Source organism: Vulpes vulpes, chromosome 15 (genome assembly GCF_048418805.1).
Source record: "Vulpes vulpes isolate BD-2025 chromosome 15, VulVul3, whole genome shotgun sequence".
Lineage (NCBI taxonomy): Eukaryota > Metazoa > Chordata > Mammalia > Carnivora > Canidae > Vulpes > Vulpes vulpes.
In genome coordinates this window covers 66411989-66437073 of record NC_132794.1, presented here as the reverse complement: position 1 = coordinate 66437073, position 25085 = coordinate 66411989, and the positions used below count along the sequence as shown (strand labels likewise).

The 25085-nt window shown below is 33.8% G+C and overlaps 1 protein-coding gene across 4 annotated transcripts in view; it reads left to right on the top strand.

Annotated features, from left to right (window-relative positions):
• Window positions 1-24584, top strand: part of VPS13C (vacuolar protein sorting 13 homolog C) — a 168399-nt gene extending 143815 nt beyond the window's left edge. For 2 of the 4 annotated variants that reach the window (XM_026002038.2, XM_026001977.2), the window contains 11 exons: window positions 1159-1240; window positions 2139-2252; window positions 2997-3072; window positions 4694-4857; window positions 6079-6124; window positions 7953-8076; window positions 8586-8700; window positions 13806-13894; window positions 20639-20762; window positions 22163-22243; window positions 22554-24584. In XM_026002038.2, the coding sequence (XP_025857823.2) occupies window positions 1159-1240; window positions 2139-2252; window positions 2997-3072; window positions 4694-4857; window positions 6079-6124; window positions 7953-8076; window positions 8586-8700; window positions 13806-13894; window positions 20639-20762; window positions 22163-22243; window positions 22554-22655 (1117 nt within the window). In that variant the 3' untranslated portion in view covers window positions 22656-24584. Of the gene's footprint in view, window positions 1-1158; window positions 1241-2138; window positions 2253-2996; window positions 3073-4693; window positions 4858-6078; window positions 6125-7952; window positions 8077-8585; window positions 8701-9428; window positions 13126-13805; window positions 13895-20638; window positions 20763-22162; window positions 22244-22553 lie in introns of those variants that run through there. The other 2 variants (XR_011997412.1, XM_072738706.1) reach the window with 2 other exon arrangements.
• Window positions 24585-25085: the final 501 nt, after the last annotated feature.

The window sequence follows — 25085 nt, the reverse complement described above, 5'->3', positions numbered from 1 at the left end:
TTTGTATCATTTCCACCTGCTCATATACTATCAAATTTCATCGGAATGCAAGGGTAAATATAAAATACAAATGAAAAAGACTAAGGAAATTATCCAGGTTAATCGTCAAATCTCTGAGTAGAGGAAATATTCTCAGTTTAAGAGCAATGGGAAAATCTGCAGTGGAAAATAAAAGGTAGATTTGACTACATAAAAATTAAACACTTTTATAACAAAATCAGTGGAAACAATTAGAAAATGAACTGGGAAAATATAATGGCAAGTATGACAGAAGATTAATAGTCCTAATATTAAGCTTCGATAAGGCAAACCTAAAGATTCCAGTGCCATAATTGCCAACAGACAATAAGAGATAATTTGCTAAAGGGAAGATACAGTGGCTGATAGATATTTGAAATACTCAGCTTTATCATTTATCATATATTATATGAAAATTAAAGAAAATTATCAAAGGTTTCAAAATATGAATAATCCTAAAACTAGAGACAGTTAGTTCTAACAAATGAGAGCTTTAAAAAAAAAAACTATTTGTATGAATGGAAAGAGATATGTTTTTGTGGTTTTCACTCAGTAATTCTTTTATTGGGAATTCAGTAAGAAAAAAATAATCTTGAAATGCAACCAAAGAGTTCTATACAAAATTTACATATGGCAGTGTTAATTATTATTGTCAAGGTTTGGAAATGTCTGACAATAGTAGAATTGTTATGACACTTCCACATGACAGAATGATATGCATCCACTAAAAATGGCTACATAGAGTTTTGAATAACCTAGAGGAATACATATTCACAATATTGAATGTAAAAATGCATGCAAAATGTCTTAAATATTTTTGAATTGGATAGAAAAGAAAGAATTCAAAGTGGGAAATGACAAGAAAAAAATACCTAAAAAATCCACTGTATAAAGAGATTATGGTTGAGTTTTTCAACCTTTTTACTCTTTATGTGTTTATGAGAGACTTGTATGAGAGTGCACTATTTTTACAGTAATTTTGTTACCATAATATTAAGATCTCAAACATAAATTATACCTGGCATATGTACAAATTGAACTGTGAAAGAATTAGCAGTGATTAATTTATCATTGAAATTTTAAGTCTCTTTCTTTCAGAATGTAATCATCATGCCTTTGACTCTTTCTCTATCCTCCCAGACTTGCTTATTATGAAATTCGGTATCAGTTTTACAAGAGAGATCAGCTTATGTGGAGTGTTGTTAGACATTACACTGAACAGGTAATTGCCTATCATAGTAGTTCACAAGGAATATACTTCATAAAATATCAAACAAAACATCTGTATGTGATGGCACACTGTGAAATATTGTTTATCTAATTTACCTCAATTTGCAGTCTCATTACTTTGTAGTTTTCTTAACTTTTTCCCATTGCAATTATACATTTACCACTTTGGAAAAGAATACTAATGTAGGAGGCATCACACTTATTTTGTAAATGTCTACAGTTTCTAAGCATAATCTGGTAGAGTCAGGAGAGGAATTCTAGGCCAGGCTCTTTGCCATGCCTCAGTTACTCTATGATTTGAATTGTATGCAGAGGCATAGTAGTTGTTTTAGGGTACCATTGCTGTACCATGGAACTCCAGGGTGACATTCTTCTTTCCTTCCTCTGCTGGAAGGTCTTTTCTCCTACAGTGTACATAGACATTATGGTTATTACGTGTTCAAATAAGGATATATTTTCATTTGTGTTTTGTTTTGGTTATTAATTATTTCCCCATCTAGTTTCATAGTAATTGTGATAGTAACTCTTAGAATAACCAAAATAAGTAATTATTATTGAATTAGATATTCATTTAATATGTGTTCTCAGCCATGCAAGGTCCGTGTAATCCACCTCTCATTTTTTATATGAGGAGACTAAGGCCTGTAGAGACCAGTTGACCTGTCCAAGGTTACATAGCTGCTAACTGGCAGACAGCCTTGAACCTATACTAGCTTAATGACTGGCACATAGTGAAATCAATTAATGGATGTAGTCATGGTTGTTCTGTATAGATTTCCTTTAACAACCTAATGTAGCCAATATTCTCCTTTCTTCCCAAAGCATCATGTTACTATTTCTTACAGCTACAGCAGGAGTAAAGGACTTAATATTTTTTTTTTCCTCTTTAGTTCTTGAAACAGATGTATGTCCTGGTATTGGGCTTAGATGTGCTTGGAAACCCATTTGGATTAATTAGAGGTCTGTCTGAAGGAGTTGAAGCTTTATTCTATGAACCCTTCCAGGTATTGACCTTTTATTTAAGTATAGATACAGAAAATGATATTCTATTTTTTTAATGACTGATAATTTATATTTTAATTGTATCTGAGAATTGAATAATGTTCAAATAACAGAAATACATTAATATCATATTTTATTTAAAATTGCTTGAGATGACATTGAAAGATTGTTGTAGAAGTAATCGAGCATATCTAGTGTCTGAGTGATAAAACATGCCCAAGTTTTCCAGGATTTCATGTAGTTGTAAGGAGGAATGATAGGTACATTAACACCATTTTAAGGCTATTTCACTGCTATGGGAAGGACTCATGGAATATGAAAGATGATGTTTTGTATTTAGACTTTCTGTAACCTGTTCACTTACACTTAAGGGATTCAGGAGCTCAAAGTAGGGAGAGTTTTAGCAGGACAAAACAGAACACTTGGGAGAACAAGACTCTGTGGGCTCTCATTCTTGTTACCAGGGCAGCTGGCTTCAGCAGTCTGATGGGACTTGGTACTGGGAGGCCAACTTCAGATTATGACTAAAGCCATAATTTATTCCTATGCAGTTTTTATCATCTCACAAGAGTTTCCCGAGAGCATATAGATCTGTTGTCCGTATTTGAGTTACAGTGTGAAAACTGTTATAGCACAGTGTTTGTGGATCTTCACAGATTTTGTATCTTCCTGGAAACCCTAAAGTACTAGATTAAAAGTTTTAAGTTTATTTTAAATTAGTAACCTTTTTTTTTTTTTTTGACCAGGGTGCTGTTCAAGGCCCTGAAGAATTTGCTGAGGGGTTAGTGATTGGAGTAAGAAGTCTCTTTGGACACACTGTAGGTATGTATCACATATTTATGTATATAAATATATGTACTTTTTACTACAATTATCTAAAATGCAGGGTTTACCAAAAATAGGGGCACCGGAATGCCTGGGTGGCTCAACGGTTGAGCGTTTAATTCAGAGCATGATCCTGGAGTTCCGGGATCAAGTCCCACATTGAGCTCCCCACAGGGAGCCTGCTTACGTCTCTGCCTACATCTCTGCCTCTGTCCCTGGGTCTCTCATGAATGAATAAATAAAATCTTTTTTTTTTATAAGAAGACTTCATTCTTTTTTTAAGATTTTATTTATTTAATCATGAAAGACCCAGAGAGAGAGAGAGAGAAGGGAGAGAGAGAGAGAGAGAGAGAGACAGGCACAGGCACAGGCAGAGGGAGAAGCAGGCTCTATGCAGAGAGTCTGACCTGGGACTCCATCCTGGGTCTCCAGGATCACGCCCAGGATCACGCCCTGGTGCTAAACTGCTGAGCCACCGGGGCTGCCCATAAAATTAAAAAAAAAAAAAAAATAGGGACACCTGGGTGGCTCAATGGTTGAGCATCTGCCTTTGGCTTGGGTCATGATCCCAGAGTCCTGGAATCGAGTTCCGCATCAGGCTTCTCACAGAGAACCTGCATCTGTGTCTCTGTGTCCTTTTCTCTGTGTCTCTTATGAATAAACAAACAAAATCTTTAAATAAATAGTGATCAGTTTTCTAATAATCCCTTTTATAACATATGTACCTACCCTTGTTCTTTTTTTTTTCTATCAGCATAATGTGGATTCTAGTTTTCTTTTTTTTTAATTTAAATTCTTTTGCCATCGTATAGTATAACACCCAGTGCTCATCTCCTTATATGACCCTCAAGGAGGGCATATACTGGGTTTACCCAGTAACCCCATCTCTCCACCTACCTCTCCTTCTGCAATCCTTTGTTTATTTCCCAGAGTTAGAAGTCTCTCATGATTTGTCTTCCTCTCTAATTTTTCCCCACTCAGTTTTCCCCCTTCCATTATGGTCCCTTTCACTATTTCTTATATTCCACATTTGAGTGAAGCCATAAGATAATTGTCTTTCTCCAGTTGACATATTTCACTCAGCATAATACCCTCTGGTTCCATCCATGTTGATGTAAATCCTACCCTTGTTCTTAAATGAAAAATAATATAGACTCCTGGATTTGTTTATATTTCTTTGTAGTGTTGAATCAGTGTGCTTTTTTAAAATACAATATTTTTTAGAACAATTTTAGGTTTACAGAAAAATTTTGGAGAATCAATGTGCTTTAAATAGTTTTATTCCTCTTCTTGGTAAATGGAAAATGTAAAATACATTTCTGTATGTTTGTCTGTGAGACAGAATCTGAAGCACCTGTTTAAAGCAGGGGGTGCTGTGTACTGTGGTAATGCCCTTTATTTATTTTTTTAAAGATTTTATTTATTTATTCGTGAGAGACACAGAGAGAGGCAGAGACATAGGCAGAGGGAGAAGCAAGCTCCACACAGGTAGCCTAATGGGGAACTCAATCCCAGGACCCCAGGATCACGCCCTGAGCCAAAGGCAGATGCTTAACTGCCGAGCCACACTGGCTTTTTAAAGAAATAATGTGATTTATTTCTCTGGGTCTTCTAATAGGTGGTGCAGCAGGAGTTGTATCCCGCATCACCGGTTCTGTTGGAAAAGGTTTGGCAGCAATTACAATGGACAAGGAATATCAGCAAAAAAGAAGAGAAGAGATGGGTCGACAACCTAAAGATTTTGGAGATAGCCTGGCCAGAGGAGGAAAGGGCTTCCTACGTGTAAGTCTCTTATACTGGATATTCAAAAAACCCTGAACTTTGATGAACACTTTAGAATATGTACTTTAGCTGGTTTCTTTGAAACTTGGAATATTACTTATGAGTAAAGGTCTGTCAGGAGCAGGAGTGATAAGTTGTGGGCTTTTCTGTTCCCTTGTATGCTCTCCTTCCCTGATATCACTGTCACATCTATCCCACAATCCCAGACTTAGTTTGGCACTTGGGCTGGAGTGAGAACTCTGTAATGATGGCTGGTTAGCATTCTTCTGGAAGGCAGAGAGGCAAAGCAGAGAGAAATACGGTAAATCATGGTAACTAGAGGGAGGAGGAGTTGTTCAGATCATTATCATTTGACCATTTCTGTGGAGGGGAAGGTATACTAACTAAGCATTCATAAACCAGGAACTGCCTTTCATTGTTTTTCAGCACTTTAAAAATTACACAATATATGAATATTCTCTTACAAGTAATTATAAGAATTTGTAAGTTCTTCTTTTAATAAATAATGGAAATATTTTAGATAAAGCTATAAAGTACTATTTGATCACCCTCACCTCTTCCCAGAAATTTCTCATCTTCTCAACAGTATATATACTTCAGTTCTCTTTCTGTGCATTTGTATAATATATAGGTGGTCTTATTTACTACCATTATTTGGCAAGTATTAAGAATGTATAAATGTATTACTATTTTAATTTTGGAAACAATTTCAGGAACTATAATTTCTGTGTTTGTACCAGTGATGTATAATGTTGTATAAAAGTGCTTTACTTATCAGGCTATTTGGGATTCTTCACGGGACCCTTTATTTTCAGTTTTTCACACTTACACGAAATTACAAATTTATTTCACTAAAATTTATCATTGGATCTTAGGGATTATTTGGCTCAACTCATTCATTTTGCTAGTATGGAAACTGAGACTTAAAGAGGTTGAATCAGTTGTTACATAGCTAATTGGTGTCAGAGACAGATGTAGAATATTTTCACTTGCTTTCCTATTCTTTCAATCATAAAATTTTACTTCTATAAGATTCTTTTATTTAAAATTTTCTATTGTATAATATTTAAAAAATCATAGTGCTCACTTAGGTATATGTTCACATTATCAAATAAGTCCTCATTCTTTAAAAAAATTATTTCTAGTATGTATGTAGAGACCTCTAGTGGTTGGCATAAGATTAAGCACCTTCCATTTAGGTTTATGATTGATATTTTTCAGGGAGTTGTTGGTGGAGTAACTGGGATAATAACAAAACCTGTGGAAGGTAGGTTGAGAATGTTTCATTTGTGTACAAAGTCTAAAGAGTTGATATGTAATAAACATAATGTTATTGCTACTAGTTATTTGATTGAGAGAATTCTAATTTTATGTTCATAGTCTTAAATTGTTTTTTAGGGATCCCTGGGTGGCGCAGCGGTTTGGCGCCTGCCTTTGGCCCAGGGCGCGATCCTGGAGACTCGGGATCGAATCCCACATCAGGCTTCCGGTGCATGGAGCCTGCTTCTCCCTCTGCCTGTGTCTCTGCCTCTCTCTCTCTCTCTCTGTGACTATCATAAATAAATAAAAATTTAAAAAAAAAAAATTTTTTTTTAAAAAATTGTTTTTTAATGAATGTACTTTCTTCAGAAAGTAGAGTCTATGAAGTAATAGACTCTGATTCAGATTTTGAATGTAATTTTCAGCAGGACGATAGTTAAACTAGGTTCCTTTAGGTCCTGAATAGCAACTGATTTGTTTTTTTAACCCTCTTTAAAAAGTACTTTAATCAAAACTCCAGTTGGCTTTTTTACAGAAATTGATAAGCTGATTCCAAAGTGTATATGGGAAATCAAATGACTCCAAATAGCTACAACAATCTTGAAAAAGAACAAAGTTGGAGAATTTACAGTATCCAATTTAAAAACTTATCATAAAGCTACAGTACCTAAGATAATGTGTTACTGGCATATGTATGGACATATAAATCAGTGGAATAGACTTGAGATTCCAGAAATAAACCCTTACAATTGTGGTCAATTGTTGTCAACAAGGGTGCCAAGATAATTCCATGAAAAATAACCTTTTCAACAAATGGTGCTGGTATACTTGGATATAAACATACGCTTTATGTGTCTGACAACAACTCCACTTCTAGGTATATACCCAAGGGAGTCAAAACCATATGTTCACTCAAAAACTTATATATAAATGTTCACAGAACGTAATAGCCAGAATGTGTTAGCAGCCTAAATGACTTCCAACTAATACACAATTAAACAAAATGTGGTATACCTTTACAATGGGATAGTATCCAGCTGTAAAAAGAAATCAAGTGCTGATACAAGTACAGGATGGATGCACCTTGAAAACATATTGCTAGGTGAAAAAAGCTGGTCACAGAGACCACATATTGTTTGATTCCAGTTGTAGGAAATGTCCAGAATAGGCTAATCCATAGAGATAGAAAGTAGACTAGTGGTTGCCTTGGTCTGGAGGGCAGGGAGGAAGGAGTTAAATTGCACAGGATCAGGTGAAGATGTGTTTAAGGAAGTAGAGAATGATTCCAGTGGTCATGGGGTTTCTTTTTGAGATGATACACATTTTCTAAAAATGATTGTGGTGATGGTTGCACAATGCTAATAATGTACCAAAAACATTTAATTTGTATACTTCAGTGGGTGAATTATATGATATGTGAACTATAAGATTCAATACAGTTCTTATATTTTTAAAAAAGTACACTGCTTGGAAAATCTCCTGATGGTAGACATAAAGAGAAAAATTTCTGGTCATTTTTTTAAGAATCGGAGGTTGTAAAACTTGAGCATAACTCAGGATGACCTGGAGGACATGTTAAAACATTGATTGCTAGGACCTATTTCCCAGGGTTTCTGATTCAGTAGGTCTAGGGTGTGGCCTAATAATTTATGTTTTTAACACATTTTGAAGACCACTGGTTTTTATGGGTTAGGATTAGATTTAACTTCTTTAGAAAGCCAAAATTTAGAAGCGTCCTGAGTAAAACAGTTCAGTATTTGACTCAGGCTTTTGTTGAGTTCAAACTTGCTTATTATAAAATATCTTTATACATTCATTATCCTGGTTCTATAAAGGTGCCAAAAAGGAAGGAGCTGCTGGATTCTTTAAAGGAATTGGAAAGGGGCTTGTGGGTGCTGTGGCTCGTCCAACTGGTGGGATCATAGATATGGCTAGCAGCACCTTTCAAGGAATTCAGAGGTAATTAAGTATGTGTACTGTGTGCAAGGTATGTGTCTGTGTGCTAATGGTTGCTAGGAATATATAAACGAGTTAAACACTGCCTGTTCTTCAGGATGTGGAGGTCTAAGTGAAAACTATGATGGATCACAAGGTGGGGTGCCACCAGAAAGGAGTAAGAAGAGACAGCTTTTACGGTTCACTTTCTCTTTTGTTCAACAAATGTTGATTGGTACCTACTACATGCCAGGCTCTGTGCTAGCTGCCTATACAGCGTGGACAACCTAGTCCCTGCCTTTGTTATTTTGTTTTCTTTTCTCTAAAGAAAGGTGGGGAAACTTGGAGTCTGACAGACTTGGTTTTAAAAAAGACTTGCCACATTATAATGGGCACATTATTTAAAATTATTGTTTTTATCAAATGCTGATATCATATGAAATATACAGTATTTAATATACATATGTATTTCTATTTATAATTTTGAAAGATTCTCATATATTTTCTTATATTTATTCTGCTGCCCTATACAGGGCCGCAGAATCAACCGAGGAAGTGTCCAGGCTCCGTCCCCCTCGTTTCATCCATGAAGATGGCATCATTCGCCCATATGAAAGACAGGAATCCGAGGGCTATGATTTATATGAGGTATAAATTCTCTTCTTCATGGTCATGGGTAAAATTTAATATTAAATATTTCTAGGACAAGGATTTCATGGATTGTTCTTAAAGTTCCTGATTCATGAACTTCATTAAGGATTACACAGGGAACATGGTTTGTAGAGTAGAATTTATTATCTATTTTTTATTTTTGCATAGTGTGTTAAATCGGAATGACTGGTAGTTTTTTTCTACACAAGAACAAAGAATTTTTGTGCAGAGAGGATGTTAAAAGATGTCATAGGCTTTTTACTATTTGTGTGGTAATTCATTTAGTTAACTGTTTACTTTGGTCTCCTACTTTTGTAGCTAATTATAGGAATTCCACTGCTTCTTTTTCTCCAGGCCAAATTAATTTATTTGGATTACTCTGTAAATCTAGATTTATTCAGGTAAACAGAAACTAGAGGAAAGAGAAAAAGATTATGTACAATGACAGTCTTTTTTAAATCTTAAAAATATTTTAAGGTGGATTTTTTTGGCTTTTATTTTAGTTTTAACTTTACTACATTTAAATAATACTACATACATATGTAAATTGCTTTTCTCCCTTGACTGGAATCCCCCCTCCCAAAAATTTAATGTTTCCCTACTTTGACCTCAAAATAATATGATTCTTTATTATTCTCTTAGCCTTTGGTTTTTATTGTATGTGACTACATTTTATCTTTCTGCATGCTTCTAACTTTATTTTCTTTCTTTTTCTGCCTACACAGCAAGAACCGGAAATACAGGAGTAAATGTTTCCTATACTACTACTTGATTTCATCCTTAAAAATCAAAACAAACTGTGGTATTAATTGACTGTCTTTGATTTATTTAGATTGAGTGTTCATTTCAATGAAGTTTTCTTTACAATTCTCACCTCTCAGCTTTTTATTGTAGTAGCTTGACTACAAAGATGATGGTATTCTTAGTAATACTGCACAGGAGTAAGAGATTAGTAAAAAAAATTAGAGGGTGTAGGAAATAAACTCTCCTCTTTTTTAAGGGTGAAAGACTTTGTGTCCAGAAGCAATTTTACTATCATTTTGAAAATTTTATCTTTTCTTATGGTATTCATGTACTTTCAGGTAAAGTTGAAAAATAAGGACAATTGTCAGGTCCAGTCTATTTTGTGTTCTTTACATTTGTGAGTCCTGATGATGGAATTACATAACTCTGTTTCACACATCATCCGAGATTGAATCAAATTATAGGGGTGTTAACTAGGGCATATGTTTTAATAATTGAAATATAAGTAGCTGTTGGTCTGTCCTTAGACCTCAATTAGAGTTGAGACATGAATTTTGAGAACATGTTCCCTTAATCTCTGTTCTTTTTTTAACCTCTCAGTACTCTCACTGGACAAATGGCAATCATATTATATATATGTTACATACATCCTCAGCCATTAGTATTTTTGCTTTTCAGAACTTGAATCTCTTTTTTTTCTTTTAAATATTTTATTTATTTATTCATGAGAGAGACAGAGAGAGAAGGCAGAGACTTAAGCAGCAATTAGCATTTTTGCCTTTCAGAACTTGAATCTCTTTTTTTTTCTTTTAAAGATTTTATTTATTTATTCATGAGAGACACAGAGAGAGAGGGGCAGAGACTGTATGGAGTCTGATGTGGGACTTGATCCCAGGATTCCAGGATCATGCCCTGAGCTGAAGGCAGCCGCTTAACCACTGAGCCACAGGCATCCCCAGAATTTGCATCTCTTTGTTGGTTGTGCTTATTTCACATGTTTTAATTAACATAAATAGGAGTAGAACATGTAATTCGGCAAATTATTTATGTGTCCATTGAATTTATATATAACTTTATTTTTTATAGATATCTTTATTTTTAAGAACCAATCCTTTTTGCTTTCAAGTTCTTAAGGAGGATTTATCTTAATGAGAACAAAAATTATTCTAAAGTGTCATTTTGAAATTGGTACCGTAATAGTTCTGAAAATAAACTGTGTTTTGATTTCTCTTCTTTTATAAGTGATAGAAATGTTTGAAATGTTTGATTTGATTTAGCAGCATCTTATCTGGCAACTTTCATTCTTCTACCCAAAATTGAAACCAAAGTGTAAACTTATATTTAATGTACCGTCCATTTGTAGAGAGTGAAACAGCTGACATATAACTGTTCAGTTGGATTATGTATTGTTTAAACTGCAGTTACTGAAAGAATATATTGAGTGCTTCTTATTTAAAACAAGCACTTAAAGAAGAAAGAATGACACCTAAAGATCAGCCTAAAACCATAGCTGACAAACTTTTCTTGTGCCTAGATAATTGAGGGTTGGCAAAAATGTCACCGCATGTACAGTTTCTCTGAGAACCAAGCACAGTAACTAATTCAAGATGCTGTCTTAAATCATCACTAATAATTAGCCTTCCTTCTTAGGTAAAAATAACGATTTTTAATTTTCCTGGATATATTGCAATTTTAATGAGACTTGACTTTTGGGAAATTGTATAACTTGTTTAAATTTTTTTCTTATGGTTTACTTTTTGTTTGTTTAGCTCTTTATGTTATTAATCTTGTGATTTCCCTTTTTATAACTGTATGTCTATAAGCACAAAATTCAAGTAACTTTTTATTATTTTAGCTGAGTATCTTGTCTGATTTATTAGTTTTTGTTATGATATCAGACAACCTTTTAAACTTTATTATTATAGTTACTGGAAAAAATAGAATGATTGTACATTAATGAGAGGACTTGATAATTTTTTTCCATGAGTAACAAGGGTAGGCATAGATAGTTAAATTCAGGCTATTTCATTCCTTGCCTCTCTTGCTGTAATCACTTTGGTATGAAGTATTTATTATCTAAACTGTGCTGGATATACAAAAGAAGTAAGACTTCAGTCCTTAAGGGACCAAGTATATCAAAACATGTAGTATTAACACTAGAGTGTAAAAATCTGTCCTCCCAGCCCTTACTGTAATATGGGTACATTCTAAATTATTTGGGCATCTTTTCATTTACCCTATTTTCCTTTTCTCTTGAGTATTGCTCTGTATTCTTGACTCAGCTTGGAAAGTTACTAAATCATATACTATGTTTTCATAGGATATACTTTCCTGCTTATCCTTTATTCTCCTAAGATAATTACTGTTTACACATGCATATATATTATATGTACACACATATGTATGATACACATATGAAATATATAAAAATAGTTTTTATTTAATATTCTCTTGGTTCACATACTTATGACTATATAATATTTAAAATGTTTGTTGCTTTTTAATTTTAATTATATTTTTCCATGTTCATAGAAATATTTCATTCTCAATTCTTGCATTACCATCTCTTGAAGTAAACTTAACAATGTATATTTGACCATTCCAAGTTGTTGGCCTTAAAAATACTTGTTATTTTACTAATAGTAATAATTCTGTGATAAAAATCATTATACATATTGATTTTTCATATATTATTTCCATAGAATTTACTTGAAAATATTGAATGCTTTTGCTAAATATTGTAAATTCCTCAAGTTGCATTTTGGGAAGGGAGTAAATATTTTATCAGCTATAATCTGGTCTTCTGCTGCCATCAGTGACTCAATATCTTAATCTGATCTCAGAGTGTAGTGGATTTTAGTCATGCTGAAAACAGTTTCTATCATGTAGTAAATATGATGATAAATTATACTTTAAAAGCTTTCAGTGGTTCAGAATACAATAGCCTGATAACTAATGAAAATGCATACACAATGGAAAGTGGGTAGTATTTCTTTTACATTGCATCTCACATCTAAATATTTTAACATTTAAATTTCAAAGCTAAAAATAAATATACTGGATTGTTCTATTCATTTCCCATTTTCTCTTAATTAAAGAACTTAAGGTATAAATGTTAAAAGATTTTAGCTAATCCACAAAGGCAAGATGTGAAACAAGTGACTTAAATACCACTTGTCTCTGAGACTCATTCTAAGATGAGATCCCACTTCTGGGATTCATCTTCTTTGTTCTTGGCTTTTCATAATTGTCAAGGAATGACTGAACCAAGAATTTTTGGAAAATGTGTATGTAAGCATTGAAATAACAAATGTGTTTTCTCTGCTTGTGATTATTATCGATTGTTATCTTTTTAATAATATTGATGTTGTATTCTTGGTTATACATGTTATAGTCTTATTTATTAGTTATATTTATGTTCTGTAGTTTCATATACATTATATCATCTGATCCTTAATCATGCATTATAGATAATGTCAATAATATTCGATTAGCATTAATTATAAAAATAACTATTTTACTCATTTTTTAATGTGTGCTAATTCAAATCACAATAGTTTGGAGATAGTTGAAATGAAAATAAATGTATTTTAATGTGGTACTATTTATACTTGAATTATTTATGCTTGTTTATTGTCTTTAGCAATAAATTGTGCCAGCTATTTGAAATCTTAGAAATTTTTCATGTTTGTTAATATTGACATTATATTTTCTTTTCTTTCAAGATTATAATTTGTTACATACATGTACTTTTCATGCATGTTTAATCTGTAAGACCAAATACTGAAAAACATTAGGATCAGCTATCTTGAAATTTTATTATGTGTATATCTATCTATATAAATCGGTGATTCTTAACCTTTGAGAAGGATCACAGACCTACTAAAAAAGTGATGAAAAATATGAACCATCTTCTGAGAAAAGTTGCAGAACCACATTTTCAAAATTTTATGTGCTGTTTTAGATGCAGTTCATAGACCTCCCAGAGTCTTTCCATGGACCCAAGGTTAAGAACCCCTATAACGTTAATGTCACACTTCATATTAGCATATGTTCGTATTCCATTAATGAAAATCCGTGATTACCTCTGGTAGATATTTTTAAACCTATGTGTTGTCACAGAATGAGATGTATTTTATAAGATCATTTAGTAAGCATTTAATACAGATTTGTCTCTTAAGGCACACTCAGAGTTATGCTGTGAATATTTTTCTAGCTTCACATGCCAATATTGTGCCTTTGTTTCTAATATTTTTTTCCCTAACTAGCACTGCTACTATAATTAACTAATATACAGTATTGGAAATGCTATTTGATTGCATGTACTATGCAAATTTTGAGTCTTGTTTTCTTTTCAGAATCATATCAGAAAGTTAGAAGGAGAGACGTATCGATACCACTGTGCTATTTCTGGAAGCAAGAAGGCAATCCTTATGATTACAAATAGGTATTAACTTTAAGTGACATTTTTTTCAAATGCAAACTATATAGATGACAAGAATTTCGAAAACTAAAATGGCAGAGGACTTGGAGAACTATACTAAAATTATAAAATGCTCATTGTCATTTAGTCACAAAAATACAATCTAGATGAGTCCTTTAAAATCATCTGTTCTAACCCTCTCGTTTTGGAGATGCTGAAACTGAGACTCAGCATAGTTAAGGAGGTTATCCCAGTTAAACAACTACTGAGATATGGGGTCTAGAATAGCCTTGTAGGTGTAGTAGTCATACTATTACATGTGAATTATAAATCCAGCTATGGAGACTGGGTTCATGAATTACTTTTTCTTACTATAAGGTTTTATTTTAGATGATTAGCATACCTTTTTTAAGGATGGTATTACATCTGTGTGTTTTTTCGAATTTTTTCTAAGTATTTTGGGAATGGTAGATAATTTTTCCAAATAGAAGAACTTGGACTAAACCACTAAGTTTATTTTCCTGAAATTTTTCCTATATCACTTGTTCCAAAATGACTATTAAATGTTAACAATTTTCAGAACCTTCTAAGTTATGTACTTTAATAGGATTAAGGCAGAGTATTTACAATAGGCAAAAATCTGCATTAGATTCCTTACTCTACTGCATTGAAATATATTTGGCTGGAAGAAGAGAAAGGAAAACTAAAACGATAGGATGCAGACTTAAACCACAAACTTTTTCAAGGAGTTAACCAGTCACATGACTTGCCCATTAAGTAAAAATATGCGCAAAACAATCTAAAAAGTGTTTTTTTACTGATTGGACAAGTAATCATTTATTTTTTATGCCCATAATTTTGTATTTTGTGCATTATATTAGACTCAAAACAGTGTTTATTTGTACTATATGTTGTACTTAGCTACAATGGCAATGTGTTAATTCATTTTAAAATTGTATACCTTTTATGTAATTCAAAACTAGGTAATGGAAATCGGGTTTTTTGGGTGGGTTGTTTCTGGTAATACTTAATACTTTAGAACTTGTTTGATTTAAGTACTTTGTGGGAATATTACTGTACATGTTATATATCTGGTTTTTCTTCAAGTAAAATGAAAAATCATAGTAACTTTAAATCTTGTTTCTTATAGAGGTTTTTTGGGAGGTAATTAGTAAGATATTTCTGACCAGTACAATTATTTAGTCTCCTTGTAGCTTTAGAAGACTCTAATAGGAAATGCTTTGACTGAGGTAATTATCATTATGCTGATCTGTTTTACCTTTAATGATTACATAAAAATAGCATTTCTTCTAAAGTTGGTGTTTAAAAAATAACTTGTATTGCTAGAATTATGCTTATTCATTGTAGATAGTACAGATCAAGAGCCAGCAGAATTTCTTTAAAGGATCAGATTGTAAATATTTAGGCTTCAAGGGCCATAGTATGTTTCCCAACTATTCATTTCTGCCCATGTGGTGGGAAAACATGGACAGTATGTAAATGAATGGGGGGAAGGGTATCTGTTTTCCAGTACGATTTTATTTGCTAATATAGGTCATGGGCTGGATTTGGCTCACAGGTTGTAGTTAGCCCACCCCTAAAGACAATAATTTAAAAGATGAAAACAAAGTAACCACACATTGTAGTTTGTTTAGAACAGAGCTGATTTGCACCTTTTGTCCCAATTAGCAACTATCCCTTTCATTTTTATTTATTTATTTTTTTAAGATTTTATTTATTTATTCATGATAGACATAGAGAGAGAGGGAGAGGCAGAGACACAGGCAGAAGGAGAAGCAGGCTCCATGCCCAGAGCCCAACGTGGGACTCGATCCCAGGACTCCAGGATCGCGCCCTGGGCCAAAGACAAGCGCCAAACTGCTGAGCCACCCAGGGATCCCCTCCCTTTCATTTTTAAAAATGTTTTGGTTTGAATCATAAATTATGATAACCCCTAAAAACAGCCTTTACCAGCAATCCCACCATCCAGCTACATATGTATTTTGTAAAAACCATGTATTTCTACAGCCAGCTGCAGTACATTTTGTGAAAACTATGTACAGAAATACGTTAGGTATATTTAACTAACCTAGGTTTTTCACCAATGTATTATTATCATCTTCCCAGACCATTAGATAGATATTCATAGACAACATACTTTTTAATGACTGTAATATTGTATTTATGGATATACTATGACTTATTTGCTATTTATTCCTATTTGATATTCAGTTTTTCCCTCCCAGTACTGTATTATTATAAACACATCTTGCAACTCAGTCTTTTTTCTACAATTATTTCCTTAGGATGAATTCTTATCAGTGGAATTGCTGATTTGAAAATCGTGAAGATTTTTGAGACTCTTTTATATATTGCTAACTTGTTTTATCAGAACAATTGTATTGATTTTTTTACATACAGCCAACAGTTTAAGAGAATGCTCTTTATCCTGTGAGTTTTGCTAAGACTAGTGTTATTATTTAAACTTTTTTGTTCTTGCTAACTTAATGGGCAGAAAATAGTTCTTTGTTTTAATTAGCATTTATTTGATTGCTAATGAGTATGAACATTTTAATACATTCATCATGTATGTATATTTTCTATTCCATGAGTTGCTTTTTCATATCCTTTGTTCATTTTTTATTATGTCATTCTTTTTCTTACTGAATTTAAATAACATTTTATAAATTAATATTAGCTCTTTTTACCTAATACATTATCAATATTTTAATGACTTTTTTGAGTTTTCCAATATTTAGGGTTCTTAATTTTTCCATATTGGAGTTTATCTAAAATTTAGTGTGAATTGTTTCTCTTATCAGTTTTTAGAAAAAAAATACAAGTTTTCATGACCTAAATTTATCAGGCTGTATCTTCACTAGTTGGTCCTAACCTCCTGCTTAGTATTTTAGTAATCTTCATTAGGAAATTGTTCTCTGAATAGGCATTTTTTTTAACCTTCTGTGTTAGTTTGTATGGGCTACCATAACAAAAATACCATAGATAGGTGGCTTAAGCAACAAGCATTAATTTCACAGTTCTGAAGCCTGGGAAGTCTAAGGTCAGGGGGCCAGCAGATTCTGTGTCTGTGAGGGCTCACTTCCTGATTCATAGATGGCCATCTTGCTGTGTCCTAACATGGCAAAAGTGGTAAGGGAGTTTCCTCAGGCCTCTTTTATAAGGGCACTGATCTCATTTATGAGGGCTCTGCCCTCATGACTTACTCACCCCCAAAGGTGCCACCTCTAAATACTATCACATTGGGTTTGGGATTCAATGTATGATTTGGGAGAGGACATACATATTTTGACCATTGCACTATCAGTGTCTGACAGAAATAGGGATACAGTTAAAAGTTATAACTTCTGTCCCCTCCTCATCTAAAGGAGGGTCTGGCACATTATTAGTGACATCACAGTATACTAGATGCTAAGATAAAGTGATATACAGAGACTCTGGAAAGGAAAAATGTCTTGGTTCAGTAAGGTGGGAACCTAGGTATCATGGGGAGTGTGTTAGGGCAGATGTGCTTGAGCTGTCTTACAGAGTATGGAGTTTTCATACACCTAAATAGCAGGCAGTCAGAGGGATTAAACAGTATGGCATTTTGAACAGAATGATCATTTGAAATGACTGGACAGTAGGATGTTGGTGGGAAAGCATTGGGAGATGAAATAAATCATAGGTATCTGCTCGTGACATCTGAAGGGTATAGATTTCATCATTAATGTGATGGAAGATTACTAATTTTTTTAAAAGTATAGATATTTTATTGTTCATTATTACAGCTTTTCACATAGAGGTATATGCACATAGCTCACACGTAAGTCTTTTTTTCACTCCCACTGAAGGTTTGTGCACGAGAACTAATATGATGATCTTTGCAGTTTAGAAAGATCTCTGGCAGCAGTTTAGATTTTGAAATGGATGAGGATCACAGTGGAGTCAGGGAGACCAGTTAGAGACCAGTTAGTTTTCTATTGTTGCATAGAAAATTACCATAAAATTAGCAGCTTAAAATAACACAGATTTACTATCTCACAATTTCTCTAGGACAGGAGTTGGCTATGGCATGGCTGGGCTCTCTGCTCAGGGTTTCACAGTCTTAAATCAAAATATAAACTTCCTTTTTAGAAGGCTCTGGGACAGAATCCACTTCCAAGCTCACTTAATGTTGTTGGCAGAATTCAGTTTCTTGCAGTTGTAGGACTAATATCCCAGTTTCCTGGATCTCTGTGAGCGGGGTATCTGCTAACAGCATCTGGAACCTATCCTCATTTTTGCCATGTGGCTTTCTGCTTCTTCAGTCCAGCAACCAGCACTCTGGATTCTCAGCCTCTAACCCAGATTTAAAGGGGCCTTGTGTTTATGTCATGCCCATGCAGATAAACTTTTTCTTAAAATCACCTTTGCCTTATAATAAAACCTAATCATGGGGGAGAAATCCATCATATTCATAGTCATGGGGATTGTACAGGTCTATATACTAGAGGACAGGGAATCTTCGGGACCATAGTAGAATTCTGTCTACCACATAGACTGTGGCAGTGATTCTGATAGGAAGCAGTGAGGCCTAAACTAAAAGAACAAAGACAGCCTTGAAAAGACTAGGGCTTGGCATTGATTGAGTTTAGAAGAGAAAGGAATATAAGAGGACTTTTTGGTTTGGGGCTTAAATACCAAGAGTATTGGTATTATCATTTATAATAATTTAAGGAAAAAGATTGTTTTTGTCTCTGTTTTTAAACTTAGTGAATTTCATGTAGCTTTGAGATATCATAGTAGAGATGCCTTAATAGTCCAGGGGACAGATAGAGATGTAGATTATAAATGTAGGTGTAGATAATTGGAGTTTGGATAAGGATTGGAGTTGAGATCTTGGAGATTTTCCAGAGTGTGTGTGTCAAATAGAAGACCAAGATTTGAGCTCTGGTAAACATGGAATGGGAGGAAGAGAATGAAAAGGATTTAGAGTGCTAGGAGAACAATATTATTATTGGCATGGTGAAGAGAAAAGAGAATGTGAAGACAATGGGAATGGTGAATTTGCATTTGACACAGTGACTTGTAATTGTTTTCTGGAACTCTTAGCTCTTGTGATTCTCTTCTGGAACAGGAAGTGAAGGGATGGAATCCACTTCCTGGAGACTGTTTAGAATATGGAGTGGTGTTGAAGGATATCACAATGATGAGAGAGCACTTCTGGCCCTTTGAAGCCTTGAACTAGGGATGATGAACTTCCTACAGTACACAACAGTCCCAAGTCAGCCCCAAATTCCAGTAGTTCCTCTGCTGAGAAATAGTGCTGGAGGTTTAGTTCAATCCCCACCCTGCATCAGTCACCAGGTTCATTCAGCTCTACCTCCTAAGCATCTAGAATCCACCTTGCTCTCCTCCTTTTTCATAGCTACTGTCTTAACTGAGGTTCTGTTCCCTGATTGGACTATTCTATTAGTGTTCTACTTTGATTATCGCTCCTCTCCTCCCTTGGCCACTAGAGCTATGACTCTAAAATGGAAACTTGATCATGAAATTTCCCATTACCTTACAGATTTAAAGTCAAGATGTACTAAAATTGAAAAAAAAAACAAACCAACAACAAAACAAAACAAAAAAAACCCCAACAACAACAACAAAAACCCTTCAAGATCTGGCGCTAAGCTAATTTTCTCACCTTTGTGTATATGTAATATTCCAGCTATAGACCTCTACATTCCTCAAATAAACCCTCCCCTTTTTGTACCCTCCATTATGTTAGTGCTCTGCTCCCTTTGTCTGGACTATCTTTTCCCTTTCCCACATAGAGAACTCCTTTCTTTCAAGAATCAGCTCTTATACCACATACTTTACCCACATAATCAGTCCCTCTTTCTTGTGCTCTGGAATAATTTTCTGCACACTGTCCTTCTGCACTCATCTTATTTTGCTGTCAGAATATTTACATGTTTTTTTCCCTTCTAACCTATAAGTGCCTCTCAAGCAGAAATACTATCTTCTTGGTTTCTCTAGCACCCTGGATATTTGTAGAATTAACAATTCCTTTGCTTTCCTAGTTATGCTTTCTGTAATCAGAATCAAGTATGGTTATATCAGTAATTAATCTGAATCACACACTGGGAAATCAGTGTGGATGTCCTTTAAGGATTCCGTGATTTTTCTTTTCTTTTTCTTTCCCTTCTGCCTCCTTCTCCTCCTCCCCACTCCCATCTCCTCCTCCTTGCTATTAAGTAAAATGGGATACTCACTCTGATACAGTACATTAGTGTTAAAGTGTTCAAACCTGATATTTATTAGTAGGCCTAAAGTGAATCTTTGCTGACATTTGAGGTTTGTGACATTTCCTGCACATTCTTTCTTGACTGGAAGGCATAGATGATTGACAGTAAAGAGCAATTAATAATTTTCCAAGTAAAACATTTTCAGGGGCTTCTGCCTTTATTGCTTCCCAGATGAGAGTACAGTCTGTTCCTTATGTGTATCAAAGATGATTTAAGTTTTTCGGTCAGTTAAAAAAAAATGACACTTTTCTGAATTTTGCAAGATTGGCAGAAGGGGAACTTTTGAAAGTCTGCTGTGTTAGTTGGTAGGTGCCATATTTTCTCTTTGACAGTTACCTAGGCTTTTTTTTTTAAATGTAAAGCATATTTTTTTAGTGCCAAGTTATATTATTTACTGAATACTGCCTGTGCCATCCAGCAAAGTGAAATATTAGAATAATGAACTATCTTTATGACTACCTGCATGCTTTTGTTTCCTTTTGAAAAACAGGCGAGTGTTGTGTATAAATGAAGTTGAAATCCTAGGCCATATGTCCATAGACTGGCAATGTCCATTTGAAGATTTTGTATTTCCTCCCAGTGTCCATGGAAACATGCTAAAAATTCCAGTCAAGGTAAAAAAACATGAATTACATGTTTAGAGCCAAGACTTTGTTAATTGAGTGGAAACCAGTGCTTTCTGGCTGTCTTTTACAGTTAACTACACAAAGTGTTTGAAGGATCATTGTGATGATGATTATATTATTGTTATTATAATATGGTGAAATGTAAGGAAAGATGTATAATCAATTTATTTCTGTGCTGTATTCTTTTGACAGTCTTTGATTATGTCAAGTGTCCAGTAGAAGAATTAAGATGTGGATACTTCCTTTTTGTAGAGTAAAGCATTAGTAAATAAGAATTATTATTTTTTTTACTTCATAAGAATAACTATTCTGCTGTAATCTTAGATGCTTTTTGGAAGATTCCCTTTTTAAGGCTTTTAGGAGATTATTACAAATATATCTGAAACACTCATGTTTTATCACATTTGGCCCTTACAAAATTTAAGTGCATTAAATGTACATACATTAAATGTATTTACTTAAATGTAAATACAATTTAAGTATATGATAATACTTTCATGTCTTTCCTTCTCATCATTTTCTAAGGAAGAACTTTTAATTACATAGCAAGTGATTAACAGAAATGATACCCCAACCCTTTGCATAGTTCTCAGGCTTCACTTTGCTTTGAAATGTATCATTTTTCTTATATATATATTATAAATTTATTTTCACCCCTTTAAAAAAAAAACTACAAGTTGTCATTCTGAGGGTGGTTATTCTTGGAATGTGTATTTTCTCCTAAACAATAATGATACCTGTTATTGGAACTATCTGAAAAACATTTATCATAAAACTTAATAGAGATGCAGGTACTTTATCCTTTAATTTATGTTTTCTTTTCATACAAATTTACAAATAAAAGAACTGTAAAACAATACCATTTTGCATTTCAACCTTACCTCATTGTAGAGCGTCGAAATTGAAAGTACCCCTTGGTATATGAAACATAGTTTTCAAACCGGGGAAAACTGTGTCACTCTGCATATATATTACTGTCTCCTCAGTTATCACTTTTCTTTCACATCAGTGGTGAGAATTGACTCAATGTGTTTTACATTATATAAGAATTTTATCTATCAGCCAAGGAAATGAAGGAAGGGTTTTTTGATTTGTCAGATGTGGTGAGTTATCAAGTGGTGTTTCTGTAGGCTATTTATCATAGCCTGTAGAAAGCCATTATTTTACCCAGATAGATGTGTACTCATCCAATTTCATAAATTCTAACAACTCATATATGGAACCACTATCCTTGTACTGAAATGATTTAGTTCTTATCATACCTGAATATGGATATTTGGTTAGTCTGTTGGTTATAAAATAGAATTGACATTTAAGCATCCAATTAAAGGATATGATTTTTTTTCTTCCCCAGAATAATTTTTCTGTCATTGTTTCTTTTGAAACAGGAGCAGGGACTGTTCCACAAAAAAGACAGTGCTGGTTATGGCTACCGGAGCATTTACCTGCAGGACGCCGTCACAGCAGAGGTAAACAATTGACTTTACAGAATGCCCCCTTTGTTTTTTAGCTGGAAGAATTTTTTAATCTGTTATACTGATTATTTCTCCCAAAAGATTTTCCAGTTTTAACTCTGGATGGATATGTTAGCTTAAAATAATATATTGTGGGCTCACTAGGGCATAAGGGTCTTATTTTGCGTTACACCTATGGACTAGTGTATTCTTGTTCTTTGCTGTTGGACCTGTATGGAAAGCTCCAACTCTTGCTTTTCTGCCTTTACCCATAGATGAGCCTGTACTTGTCTTTACCATTCATAGTAAATATTTTATTTTACAGAAAGCATATAATGCCATTGATGATGCACAATCAATGAGACAACAGCAAAAATTGAAGAAGCAGTCGTCACTGAAACTTCTCAGGCCCCAAATACCATTTTAATCACGCTATTAAAGCAGCCCCAGAGGGCTGCTACCGGGAGAAAAACCAACTATCGGTCTTGTCTATAAATCACTCTTCTTTATCTTGCTAAAGAGAATTTTTAAAGCAATCCTTCAGTTCTTGAATTATTTTCTAGGGTAACTGGTATTGGATTTTCCATTTTTTTCCCCTTTAGTTTTGACTCTAATTTTGTAACCATGTCTGTGTCAGCAATTCACTTCTACGCTGCCCCCTATATGTGGTCAGGCCCTCAAAGAAATAACACTTTAAACTCAGAGTGGAATTTCCATTAACAAAGTTGTGAAGCAAAGGGCAATGGGCTTGTTTTTAATTAAAGTTCTTACTGAAGAACTAGAAAAAAGCTTAGAATGACTAGTGTTCTTTAGGAGATTTTGGACAAACCTTTGTACACATGTTGGATATTTTATTTAAGGGTACTTTGTTCAGTAATTGAACTGAGGTCATATTTTTGGTAAATCAGATAATTGAAGAAAAGCCACTAAAGGGAGAGATGACATGTTTTCTGTTTTCTCTTCATGAAAACATTATTTTTCTCCTAATAAAAACATTTTTTACTTTGGTGCTTCTTTTTCTTCCTTGCATTAGAATATAAAAACATATGGAAAATCAAATCTCAAACTATCTGTGGTCTGTGGTCTGTAATGTAGCCTTCATAAAACTTTTGAAATTATTTACGTGCTCTTTTGAGAGGAACTTAAGTGGCACAATTATAACACTGATACATGAAAATAGTGTACTTTATGTTTTTCGAGACTCAGAAATATGAAAAGCTTGATATTTTTATATTTCTAGAAATTATTTTTTTATAAGTTGAAAGAGTTTTATGGGCATCATAAACTAATGCTTAATCCTATTGCATACCTTGAAATGTATTTTAAATACTTACTAAGAAGTATGAAAAATGTCTAGTTATTTTATATAAAAATAAAATAAGGCACATATGACAACACTGTGGAAAATACCTGGTAAGTGTATCCTTTGAGGGAGTAAGCTTATGAGAATCAGTTCAATACAGTATTTTATTTTTGTCCTTTCCACATCTTACTTATGCTGATCAGAGATATACTGTCTATAAAAGTTTCTTTAAAAATGATGAGAAGTATTTAATTTCCTTGAATGAATCTTTATATTTGCTCATGGTTTTTAATGTGACATTTATTTCAAATCACCGAATTGAAGAAATGAAGATGTGGACATACTTGATTTGCTCTGTTTTTGTTGATATGTGGTCAAGTTTCTACAAACTTTATATCTGTTTTGTAAGAAAGCCGTAAAACTTTTAAAATGTTTCCTAGTTATTATTTACTATAGACTCCAAAAAGGGGATATAACAACTGATACCCTAATATCAATTAGGGTACCAGTTATCTGGTACTTGATCTCTGATACAGTATGGTGGACCTTGCCTTTTCAACATCATTTCTTTTTCTGTGAAGGAACGTGTCATATATAAAACTTCTAGCCTTAAACAGAATTTCTGTATCAGTAGTTAATTGCAGTATATTAAAAGAAGCATCATAAACAGAATTTCATAGCAAATGCACTAGTGTTTTGTATCTTTAAATTTGACTTAATCAGGAATTTGAGATATCTGATTATATATTTCATAGGAATCACAGCTATTGACAATGTCCTAAATATTTAAGAAACCGTATTATACTGATGGCATGTACAAAACATTGATTTAAAATTTTTTATAGATATATTTAAATTCATCTCAGTTGAGGTAAAAATAAATTTTCAAATGTTTGTAACATTTTAATTTGATTTAATCCTCTGGGATAGAAATAATTCATTGGTAAAGTATAATGTATTTTGTGTTTTTAAAAATGCTTTGAGAGTTAATTGCTTGCATATGAACTACTGAGAGAAATAAAATATTTGGTGCATTGTTTACAAGTGTGAAAACTTTGTAGGTGTGTGTTAAATATTCAAATAACACTTACCTTTACTTTCTGTGTCTTTCCCCTTTCCTCTTCCAATCTTAATATTCTAGTGGGAAGTTAATAGTTACAGAGCATTTAAAAAAAAAATGCTCCTAAGTGGAAGCCTTTCCTGGAGGGTACTGAGCCCCTTGACCACATCTCTGGCACAGGTCTTCAGTGCAGGGGGAATACAGAGAACATATTTGTCAAGGGCCCTGCTCCCACACTTCGAAATCTTTGGCTGCTTTTGCACTGGGGTTATGCCTTCTGTTGTTTCTATTAGTCATTGATGGCATATGGCAAGGATATGAGTGCAGGCCCATTCCTGGGAGACAGGAATTCCTCTGATAGCTAACTGGCTTGAAGACTCTTCAGTGGCCTTGCAGAACCTTTCTTAGACTGCATGATAGTCTGGGAGGCTCCTTTCTGTTTCTCTCTCTTCCCCTCCCTCTACTCCCTTTACTGGGAGATCAGACTACAAATC